Raw genomic sequence first — 12,768 nt, 5'->3', positions numbered from 1 at the left:
TGAACTACGTCAGCCGAAGTAGCGAAAAGGGTTCAATTCCCGTCGGCGGCATTTATTTTTACTCGGGAGATATTTTCAATTTGTATGGATATTTCGGGCGACTAATTATTACTTACAATAATTTTTTATAGTTTATTTTTGTATACACAATCTACATTGTTCGAGAAACATGCGATAGCCAGTTAGAATAACCTTAGAAAAAATCAAAACTTTTGTTGATTATGTGTTGTTCAGGTCTATCAAATATTTAGTCCATGATTGTAATTTGTCTCACAAAACCTTTTCCCTAACCTATTATTTATTTCTGTCTGTATCCATTATCTAGCTACTGTAGTATAAATTTTGAAACAGATAGTCTTTCACCTATACGCCTATGCACACGTTTCGTCTAGGACTGTTGGGCTTTAACCAAAATAAACTAGTCGTTGTCTACGGTTATTATGCAATATTGTCCACTATGCGGTTAAATTACACTCCCAAGTACTTCACAAAATAGTCAGTCATTAAAGAATAAAAATTAGTAAGAATTGAATTAAAAAATACCATACTTTTCAATTTTCAATTTTTTTTTAAAAAAATTATATTTTACTTTAAGGCGAAGCTAAATGCCAAATCACTATTTTGATTAATATTTATAACGAATTGGTGTACATTATGAATACCAAAAAATATGCTTTAGATAAATTGAAGGTTTTCCTATCGTTTCGCTTGAGTAGAAAGCTTTTTTTTTTAAAGAAAGACAAACATTCCCAGGTTACGAATAACCCAACAATGTTTGAAAATCTTCTACTACCACCACAGAAAGCCGAAAATGTTGCTTGTGTTGTGATGGAGGACTTAGCCAGCCGAGGAATCGAACACGCGACGCTCGGGTGAGACCCAAGCGCTATGCCCACTCAACCACTGACCGGTCAGAATACAAATAAAAAAATAAATTACTTAGTAAAAAAAATAAATGTAAATAATTAAACTTTTTTTTAATAGAAATGTATGAACGTATAAAAACAAATTTTTAAAATACAGTTTTATAGCTAAGATTATCTGTGACAGTTTCACTTGATTAACTTCTTTGTTTATTCATAAAAATTGTTTACAAAATAAATAAAGAACAGTTTTATGCTTGAAATCGAACGTTTCTAGACTCCGTTTGTCAGGCGATTTTAATGCCTATTACCTACAATATAAGGTATACCAACTTGTAACTTCTTCTTGTAACTTCTTCTTGTAACTTCTTCTTAAGGCCCCGTAGTAAGCGTTCACATATGGTTTGAAAGGGAGATATGTAAATATGAATGTTAGAGGGAGCGCGCTAATATTAAAAAACGATAATAATGAAGCCTATTACCTACAATATAAGGTATACTAAAAATATACACATTTTTGGCTTTGTAGCTTCCTCTTAATGCTTTTTTTAATGTGAATACCGCACAAATTTCCCAACTGTTCCCAACCGTCTGAAGCCAGAGAGATTATGGCATCCCTAATCGGTTGTCTGTTATGAGGCTAAAGGTATTGGGGAGGGGGAGGAGATGAGAAGAGGAAGGTGGGGAATTACCTGGGTATAAAGCAACCATTTCAAGCAACTTTTCAATTCTGAATGGTGGTCTTACACCAGGGCGATACTGAAAGTATCTTCCACTCTCTAACGTGCAGCAAATATACTTTATATTAAAGTTGGATTTTAGGCCAAAAAATTAACCAAACAATCAAAATGTATAGCAATTTAAATGTATTTCTTTATAAATTACTTACATAGTTGTGTTTGAAATTATAAAATGTACGCCATTAAATAAATCGATTTTTCATGATTTTAGAGGAAATCATTGTGAATTAATTGAATCAATAGTAGAATATTTTGTCTCGTTAGTGAAGAAGTATGCTATTATAGTCTTCGTGTTACTTTTTAGGTCATTAATGAATAAATCATTATTATGTAAAATTCACACGCCATCACACACGTATATATATCCCCAGCATGGACGAGCGAAATAATACTAAAAATACTCGTTTATTTAACAAACTCGCTCAGAACAGCATCCATTGCCCTGGTTTTCTCAACGGCTGAATACTGTGCTCCAGTATGGGTTAGAAGCGCCCACACTTCCATGGTAGTCGTTCAGCTTAATGTCAAAATGCGAACCATCAGCGCGACTTAAAAAATCTACTCCTCTCCTTTGGTTCCCCGTACTTGAAAATATAACCCCGCCAAACCAAATTGCAACACTGAAGGAATACAAGAAGGCGCTGCAAAAAAGCGCAAGACCTTTGCACGAAGATGTCGTCTCCCACCCGGCATGCCGCTAGAAGTCCCGAAAGCCCTTCTGGGCGGACGGAGACAGGCTCCTCCGATTACCTCTCACCCCAGAAGATAGGTGGAAACTATATAGATAGGTGGCAAACGGCCAACGTGGGGAATGCCCACCTCATACAGGACCCCACAGAGAGACAGCCTGGGTTCTCATTGCCTCGCAAAACCTGGTGCGCTATTAATAGGTTAAGTGCTCCCATACCCGCTGTGCCCACATGATGCACAGATGGGGCCTTAAAGAGTCGGCGACGTGTGAATGTGTGAACATTTGGTCAACAAATGCCCGCTCCATTCATTTCCCGGCGGGATTGATGAGGTTCACATGGTGACGCCTGAGGCCCTAGAATGGCTCGCAGACCTAGATGTCCCCCTCTGACACCCCCCAGCATACGAAAGAAGAAGAAGTTTGTACAAACTTTATTAAATTAAATAAATAATTAATACATATAAAAAATCAAGTAATAATCGTAATTTATTGAGTCAATAGGTAGACCGTGGTCATGGCGTAAAAATATATCTTAATAGGATGGTAGTGGATTTTAAATTGAAGGAATCAGATAAACTTCGAATTAAGATAAAATTCTAGATTCTTTATGGCAAAAGAATGTTCCTAAAGTCTCTGGCGTCCGATAGTCCGTGCAGTTTGGTCGTAGCTCAGCGACAGTCGGCGCGCTTCCATGCCGTATCTCCATGAGCTTATATTATCTTTGATTTGAATATAATTAGTATTATTTTACTTATTAATTAATAACACTTCTCTGGGATATAATTATTGAGGGGTTTTTCCGGTTCCTTCTTGAGTTCGCTGGGCTCCGGACATTCCTCGCCCGTTAACACCACGTGGAGGGTCTTGGAGGCCATTTTTGCCAAGTGGTCCCTGATGCACTCGAAATGGCACATGTTGTCATATGTGCGCCCGTCGGTCGCGCAGATCGGGATGAAGATTCGGCTGCAGACGCAGACGGGGAATGGAAGGGGATCGGATAGCTTTGGGGAGGGGGTGGTGGGTGGTGTGGGGTAGGGAAGCTTGGAAAGCTGGGACTCTGGGGCAGGGGGGATGAAGAAGCTCGGTAGGGCCACCAACATCATGACTGATGACGAAAGCACGAAGCAAGAGACGATCACTGAAAAAACAAAAAATAGAGGATGTTACATAATATAAAATTATTTTCACACGGGAGGCCATGAGGATAGTAATTTTCCGCAAGGATTTTCCGAGTATATATCATCCTCATTAACAATTATACATAATAATATAACAATGTCCTCAATATATCATCTTTGGGGATGCTGTGTGGAAAGCCTTTAATGAGCGGAAGTTCTAGGAAGGAAAATGGTAAGAGGGGTGGGTAGGCATCTGGGGTTCAGTGTGTCACGTGATTGCAGAACGTATGACACATGAATTAATTGATTTATACGGTTTGTTTGAAGTCATCTGTAAGATGTCATCGGATGATGACAGAACATATATCGTTAATGAAAACAGGAACAGAAGCGGACCTATGATGGACCCTTGATGAACTCCAGAGAAAACCAAGATTTGGACAGACTTTAACCGTTATAGAAAATGTATTGTTTGCAATTCATCTATAATATGTATGAGGGGTGTAGAAATCTGGGGCCAGTGTTATCCCAGGAGTGACGTATGAATCCATCTGTACTACTGCGGCGCAAGTCGATGCGTAGAAAGAGTCCGGCTTGAAACATCCAGTCGATCCGACACGCCGCGCATTTAATCCGCCACCAATACCTGAACATTGCACAAACCTCATCCCATGAACCCTTGCACCCCTGCTAAATAACCAAACGTAGCGAACCTCTTATAGAGATCTATGACAGAGGTAGTGTTTATCCAATTATTGGTGGTACCCACACCCGCCTCCCAAATTGTTGTTGACAGCGTCACTGTATTTTCTAAGCCTTTGTAAAGAACGTATCTTTAAATAACCAAAATCACATTTTTATGGAACCTGTTTCACTTCTCCGCCAATCATCTTCGTTTACATTAAAATTATTATGTTAGTGATCATCATTATAATTTTAATGTTATTTATATTTCTTTATTTTTGGTCTTCTCTGTTATTAGAAATATGTTTTTTTTTTAATTCGGGTCTTATTTTTTAATTAAATTACACAAATACTGATCTGAAAAGAATGCAATGCAGATGCAAGCCTAATGAATAATTGTTTGTGATTGAGGCACATAGAATGAACGAATAGAGGAGTGGACATAGTAATTAGAATGTATTTATGATGCGAAAGTGAATGGTAGAAGAAGTTTGGGCGCCCGATGAAGTCAATATCGATATGTTAACAAAGAATATCAGGAGACTTAAATTTTAAAGAATTTCGACACATATTTATTTATTTATTTATTAACGGACATCGTCCAAATTACAAAATAATAACACGAATAAAGTAAAATGAAAAATACAGGAGTAGACAAAGGTACATGAAAGCAAAGACATATGGTAGATATAATATAAGAAAATAAAGTGACAAGTCGAATCAAGTTAAGAATACGCCGCGAATACTTGTTTAGCGACTAGCGAAAAACATTCAGACTTATCCCAAAAAGATATTTGGAGCGTTGAAGATATTTGGAGAGCTACCAGAAGAAATAAAATCAGAAGAAAACATAAAAACATTTAAAATTAAATTAAGAAAATATGTGATTGATTCATTTTAAATATGTTACCATAATTATATGTATATGTATATAAGGATTGTATTAGGACATAGATAACTATGTACCTACTTAAAATACCACAATAAACAATAAAAAAGTTAAGGTTTTGACTTGAGTTGACCAGTCTACACATTCTGGACAATGGTGAATAATATCCATAATTTATCGGATGATGGTTGAGTAAGAGCAGTTCATTATTTCTGAGTCTTTGCGAGGGGATATTGAAGGGAATGAGTTGCAGCAGAGTAGATGAATCAATAATACCATTTATAATTTTGAAGAAGCAAATGAGGTCATTTCTTTCCCGACGGACTTCCAAAGGGGAGAGGTTTAGAGTTAGTTCAATTTCATCATATGAGTATTTGACTTTTTCTAAACCTAGCCTCCTAGCAATCCCTCTTTAGAACCGATGTTGAACAGAGTCAATGCGTCAAATGTGGACAGCATAAAAAGGAGACCAGATAACACAAGCATATTCAAGATGGGGGCGAACCAAGGAGCAGTAAAGCTTTCTAAGGGTATTTACGTTTTTGAAGTCCGAAGTGATTCTAGTGATGAAACCAAGTAGTTTGAGGGATTTATTAACGATTGCAGTTATGTGATCCCGAAAAGAAAGTTTGATATCTAGAGAGACACCAAGGTCTTTAATAGATGTAACATTTGTTTAGCAAATATTATTAAGGATTGTTATATTATTATTGGACAAAGATAAATTAAAAACTATCTATTTTGCCTTAGTTATCTCGACTTTCTTATAACATAGTACGCTGGGGATCATGTCTTAAGTCCAATGTTGAACCACTAAATATTACTCAAAAATTGATCTTTAAAGTTATGTACAAACAAAATCTGTTTTCCATCCAAACTGTGTAAAAAACAACTATATATCACTCAAATACTTGGTCGATTTTTTATCAATATTAAATTTGCTGAAAGAACTTTGTGGCGGTACATACTAAAACTTCTTTTGGTCAGAGAAACTATTTATACCAAGCACCACCTGTGTTTAATATTCTTCCAAATCATATCAAGTCTACCAATTCCTTACTACTGTTTGTTACTTGTTTCTTCTTGGAAATAATGATTAATAAGTAGTTATGGTTCAAATAATGTTAAAATATACTGTCAAATTACCCATCTGGTAACTCATCAAATACGTTTTTTTTCTTTCTTTTTGTAACATATTGTGTTTGCATGTAGTATTACTTTATATTTGTGATTACTCTATGTTGGCTTCACTCAAATGTTAATTTTTTACCTTGATACACGCTTAGTCTTAGTAAGGTTGATTTTTATGAAAAAAACGTGATTTATGTGTAGTGATATGCAATAAATAAATATGGCAAGATCAAGTTAATCAAGCAAATTCTTATGCCAGGTCATATTTTCATGAGACAAAATAACAAGATAAAGTATGCATGAATTTGTATACAATATTGCGTACTCAGTTGTACAGCCTTAGTGGCACTGAATCCGCTTTGGTTTGGTGGCTTCGTTAAATATAAGTAGGTTTTCATCGAGCAATTGATTTACTAGTTTTCGCTCTGTAATGGATTTCGTTCTATTTCTTCCGAATATTAGAACTGTGTCATCTGCAAAAGCACAAATTTTTCCCTCTATGGTAGAGAGTATTATTCATTTATGTAATTTATAAAAAAAGTAAGGGTCCAAGCGTAGTAACTTGAGGTACACCAAAGTTTTTATCTTCCGTACGAGACTACATATTAAATTGAGAGTTTTATTCTTTTAAGTTACAGAAATAAACATATAACATGTCTGGAAGGCAATTATATATGTTCGTAACTAATATATTGCTTCGCATAGTGAGTATGTAATGTGTTTAAATGTATTTTATCGTGTTGCCGTGTAAATTGTGTGTGTACTTGGGACTTTTTAATGAGTTCTCTATTTGTATGTATGAGTTTATTATTTATTTTGTATTTAAGGAGACATGTTTTATATTCATATAATTTTCTTAATGTCAACAGTTTTGTTTCCATATATAATTTTTTTGTTGATGTTCTTTAATTCTAGGTAACATAGCTTTAAAGTGACATAGCTTTTTGATTATTTTGTTTTGTGTTTGTTACCTGTAGTTCATTTCTATATGTTTTATATGCGTTTCCCCAGATTTCAATCAAGTAGTTTAAATGTGAATGTACGAGGCTGTTATATAGACCTTTTTAAATTTTGATTGGCAACAGATATGATAACCAACTAAATACGCTAATTAAGGGGATGATTTTATCTATAATATCTTGAATATGCTGTTTTAACACATATACGCTTTAGGGATGTCATTTACACAGCATTCAGTCTACTTCCATCCTTCTTCTGCCAACTCCATGCCTCACAGCCATACATCAGGGTAGGTACCAGCACTCCATTGTTGACCACTAGCTTCGCTTCTTTGGACAAAATTTCGCTAGCGTCGACTATGTTTAGTCCTACATCAAGGGAGTTATGTATATTTACTCTTCTTTCAGTATCGCTAACAGCCTTTCCATCTCTCGTAGCGACATTGAAAGCTATGATATTTATACATAAAATAATAAACAACCTGTTACCAAAATACTTTTCAAACAAAATTATATACAACAAGAACATTCACAGACATACAAAATCAATCTACCAAAAAACTATAAAACCTACACAAATTACTAAATTCTAAGAATGTATGAACCAAATTAAACAAGAGAAAATGTAGTAGTATTTAAGTTATAATAAATAAGTCATTTGTAAACATAAACGTAAAAATAAAATAATCTTTATTGATCTCTGTCAAAGTCCTACTCAAGTTTTGTTACTATCCAAGTACAGTAAAACAATCGGCCCATAAATAATTTAGGACGGTTGGTTTCGGAGAATTTGGCAAATTTAAACGTTCATTTTCGGGTTCTGTGAAAGTCCTATTCAAGTTCTGTTATTTTATAATTATATACTAGTTGCTTGACAAAACTGAAATAATAACAGAACTTGAAAAAATCTTTCACAGAACTTGAAAATTTGCTTTGAAATTTAAAGAATTGTTCAAATTCTCCGAAACATTTTAATAAAAATTTAACAGAACTTTAATGTACGTGTTGGTAATACTGCTTTTACGAACCAGTATAGTAATAATTTATTTTAATTTTACTCGTGATTTTAATAATAATATTTTGCTAATTCATATACCGCCATTTTCGTGAGAAATCACCTAGAGGGCGCTGTACAAATATATTTCTTAAATAGTTAATACTTGAACTACTGACTTAAAAGTGACTTACCTCTAAGACTTATATCTAGTGACTTCCGACTAACGCCTATAACTACTATTTTAATGACAATATATTTACATATATAGAAACTTACAACTAACATTAACATTAACAATCTAATTTTACTAGTGCCAGAAGAAAAATGAAGTTCTTTTATATTAGGGTGTTTTTATAATAAGTTTTTAATGTTAGGTGGATATATTTATATTAAATGAATGAAGTGAATCAATGAAATTAATCGTGGATCTTGAACGCATTTAGATGATTCATCTGTCAACAATTAAACCGATTAACGTATTCTGTTCCCGCTGATATTGTCCATTGTCCATTGGTAGGCAAGTCAATAGCATTTTGACTTTATTATAAGTAGTTGTGTGAATCAACAATTACGGTATAGCAAAAGGAAAAAATGCAATATTGGATAGAATGACGGATTTGTGATTTAATGTAGATATTTAAACTATTTTATTGCACATCGTGTTAAACTATGTACAATACTTGCAAAATTATGCAAAACTATGGAAGCTTCTCTGTGTTTTAAATAACTCTGCGATAATAATAATTTATCTCATGACTTCTTATGACCTCGGTATTGTATCACGGCGTATGGCAAAACTTCACAGCGTTTATATTAAACACTAGCTGTACTCAGTCTGTCTCTGCAGATATGGCGCTGTTTGCCCAACAGATTACGCTGTTTTTTTTCAAATTTCTCATCCAAAAATACATACAACTACAAATTTTATCTTCCCTACAAAGAAGGCGATCTGTGGCAGGACAACGTCTTATATTATAAAATGCATTCGAAATGATTGAGTTAACTTCTAACTTGTTTCTACTGAATATATAAAAATTCAGCTTGCGTATATTGGAGCTGGCCAAACTCGAAACTAGTGTACATATATTTATTACAAAATAATAACACAAATGCAGTAAAATGAAAAATACAGGAGTAGACAAAGGTACATGACAGCAAAGACATAAGGCAGATATAATATAAGAAAATAAAGTGACAAGTCGAATCAAGTCAAGACTATGCCGTGGTTCAGGAACACAGGACACTTATAATATTCCGTCACTTGTTTAGCGACTGGCAAAAACATTTAGACTTATCCCAAAAAAGTTAAGGTTTTGACTTGAGTTGACCAGTCTACACATTCTGGACAATGGTGAATAATATCCATAATTTGTCGAATGATGGTTGAGGAAGAGCAGTTCATTATTTCTGAGTCTGTGCGAGGGGATATTGAAGCGAATGAGTTGCAGTAGAGTAGGTGAATCAATAATACCATTTATAATTTTGAAGAAGCAAATGAGGTCATTTCTTTCCCAAGGAGAGAGGTTTAGAGTTAGTTCAATTTCATTATATGAGTATTTGCCTTTTTCTAATCCTAGCCTCCTAGCAATCCCTCTTAAGAACCGATGTTGAACAGATTCAATGCGTCGAATGTGGACAGCATAAAAAGTAGACCAGATAACACAAACATATTCAAGCATATTCATTAGGGTGTCCCAAAAAAATTAAAGTTGTTATTTTTGAACGCATACCCTCTTATTTTGTTTTAATAATGACAAAACACTTATAAAAAAAAATTCGTTTACTTTGGACAACTGCAACCCGTGCCGACTTGCATCGAAAGATGTCAGTACTTGTACATTAAGACCCCAGCGAGCAAACGTGTTGATGAGCTTTTAGTAACTTGCTATTTTGTTAGTAAACGAAAATCACTCGTTCAGGCAAGATGTTGTTAGATTTAAGCATTTCTAAAAAGAGTATATTTTAATAGAAGTCACCAAATATCGGGTTCTAAACTGCCATCTAATGGACAAGTTCTTGAAGTTTTGTTCTACAATATCCGGAAAGTGAATTTAACTGTCAATATATACCAAATATAGCCATAGTTGGTTTTTTAAAGCTGTGTTTGAAGTAAAAATCAGTCAAGTGACTACAAGCCCTGACATACCACTCTTCAAAAAGTTTCGAGATAACTGTAAAAATGTTGATCCCGATAAAATTCTGTGCTACAGAGAAAATCTCACATTGCACCTAACCGCTTCCGAAATCGATGATTTGCTTGACTTTTACCATACTGCACTGACAACAAAAATACTTGGAGATGACTATTGAGAGTTTTTAGAGCTTTGTGTGATAGTTTTAGGAGGAGATACAGCAAGAGAATTTAAGATTCGGCCTCCAGGTGCTCGATGGATGGCAAAGGCGCTTTATTCCTTGAAAATATCATTAATTTGTTCGCAATTTAAAATTACCGCTAAGGATAAGGCGGCATTTTTAGACGTTTGCCTGTTCATAGTAACATCCTATGTCAAGCCATGGTTACAATGTATTATAGCAGTTAAAGCACCTTACCAGGACTTGTGCTTTTTGAAATCGATGAAGGCTTAAGAAAACATTGATGAAAACATCTCAATGGTAGCTTTATTTCTGTTCAGTAAGCAGTTATGGTATTTGACCGATAAATGATCTATTTTATCGCTGTTTGATGACGCTGTGGATCAAAAAACTAAAATAAAAATGCTCGAAATATCAAAAAAAAAATATCAACCCATGACAAACGTTACATCCCATCGAAGGAAGATCTTGATGGTAAATTGTATAGTAAGTTTATTAAGTAGTTTAAATTATGTTTTGTATTGAGGTTTTTGTTCATATCATAATTTAGTGACTTTTGTTTCAGAGAAAAATATTTACGACTTCATTTCAGTCAAGAACAAGTATTTTTTTGATCGTCTGAACACAGGTGCCAGTTTTCTTAACGAATTCCCTACGATGTGGTCAAATAATGCTTCGTATCAAGAAGTCAGAAAGAAGGTGTCGCCGCTGAGGGTAGTGAATGATACAGCTGAAAGAACTGTTAAGTTGATGCAAGATTTTCATGGCTTAATCTCACGGTCAAAGAGGAACAAAAAATTTTTTTTGTTATGATGCGTTCAGGAACACTGGAAGATTTATCCTGACTGTAAAAAACAAACTATGAAGAAAAAATTTAATCAATAAACCATTTTTAAATATAAAATACCACATAAATAATTGAACATTTGTGCATTTTTAAATTTTATTTATCCGACAAAAATGAAAGTTGAAAATCCTTCCATATTAACTCTGTACCATATGTTTGGCATCAAGTCGGCACGGGTTGCCGGTGTTTAATCAAAATAATATTTATTATATGAGTTATTGGGATTAAATGGAATAAAATAAGAGGGTATGCATATTTAAATTCATGAAAAAAAAATTCTTCCTTATGTCCTGGGACACCCTAATATTCATGTATAAAATTTCAAAGCAATCGTTGAAGAACTTAAGGAGATTTAAGATTTTGGACTAACGAAAATTTACATTTTCAATAATATCGAGCTGTACCCTTCCACGTGTTGCTGTGGCTCAGTCTGTCTGTGTAGATAGAGAAACAATAGCGTGTTTTGCTTTTACGTACAACAGATGGTGTTAATAATTTAATATATATTATAATAATAATTTATCAATGAATAACGAAGCTTGACAGTGATATTTGAATTGTAGGCAGCAAGAAGAACAATTAAAGACGCCGTGCGTTGTAAATTAGTACAGTAAATTTAAACATCTTGCATTGTATCCAATTGGGTAATTATGGTTTTTGATTAAGAGGCCTAGTGAAAAAAAAAATTTTGGACCTCGGCTGAGCTTGACTAAGGTAATTCAGGGAATTCCGCCTCATGATTACCTAATACGCAAAAAATGCACTTAGTTTCAACTTGATTGGGTACTGCAAGAAACAACTATTTATGTAGGTGAAGATGGAAAAAAGATGCATTAAAAATCCTTTTTTTTCAGTCAAAGTTAAGTTTGAAGGTTAGGAAATACGCATAAATATTAAAACAACCCAAACTAACAACCTAAATACCTATTTTGTGTATGTTTACATCTCTCCCGACTTGAAGAGTTGTTTCCATTCGTAATTAAGTTGAAATCAACTGTTACTTTTTTTAATTGCTTAATGAGGCGGAATTCGACAACTTTATCCAATCTAACATTGCAAAACAAATCAAAACATAAAAATGTATAGTATAAACTCACGTAATTTCAGTAAAATCATGTTTAGTTGTCCTGACAAATAATAATGATCCTTCACAGCTGTAACCAACACAACTAATAAAAATTTACTCAACAAATCAACACTTATTGTCTTGTAGACACGACACTTTTTTCACTTGCAGTATGGTTTTTCTCCAGGGATTTTAGCGTTTTTTTCTGAATACTTCCTCAAGCGTGCGGTTTGCCGATCGAACGACATAATACCGATTGATGATTAGTACCGCTTTTAGATTTTTAACGCCATGTAGCCATTGATCGAGAATACACTAGACTAGATGGTATCCTGGTAAACCTAGTAAACTGATAAATCTTATAAACAGGTTATAAAGTTGGGTTAAGGAATTGAGTTAGGAAAGGAAAGGGAAGGGTCAAGTTTTGCTTATATGCTCAACACCACATAGTGTATAATTACCCTTCTTCA

At 34.2% G+C, this 12,768-nt stretch overlaps 2 protein-coding genes across 2 annotated transcripts in view; one reads left to right on the top strand and one right to left on the bottom strand.

Annotated features, from left to right (window-relative positions):
* Window positions 1–12,768, top strand: part of Dpp10 (Dipeptidyl peptidase 10) — a 292,773-nt gene that overhangs the window by 224,217 nt on the left and 55,788 nt on the right. The gene's annotated exons all lie outside the window — the stretch shown is intronic.
* Window positions 2,143–12,541, bottom strand: LOC149410022 (uncharacterized). Its single transcript, XM_089648630.1, has 2 exons — window positions 12,330–12,541; window positions 2,143–3,432 (listed from the first exon to the last, which is right to left on the bottom strand). Exons 1-2 carry the CDS (start codon window positions 12,346–12,348, stop codon window positions 3,053–3,055), a joined length of 399 nt encoding a protein of 132 aa, XP_089504756.1. The 5' UTR covers window positions 12,349–12,541; the 3' UTR covers window positions 2,143–3,052.

The sequence above is a fragment of the Hesperophylax consimilis genome, chromosome 28 (assembly GCF_061612785.1).
Source record: "Hesperophylax consimilis isolate HC1 chromosome 28, BYU_Hcon_1.0, whole genome shotgun sequence".
In the NCBI taxonomy this organism is placed as follows: Eukaryota; Metazoa; Arthropoda; class Insecta; order Trichoptera; family Limnephilidae; genus Hesperophylax; species Hesperophylax consimilis.
The sequence above is the reverse complement of the archived record's forward strand: the minus strand, read 5'-3'. Positions and strand labels throughout refer to the sequence as shown.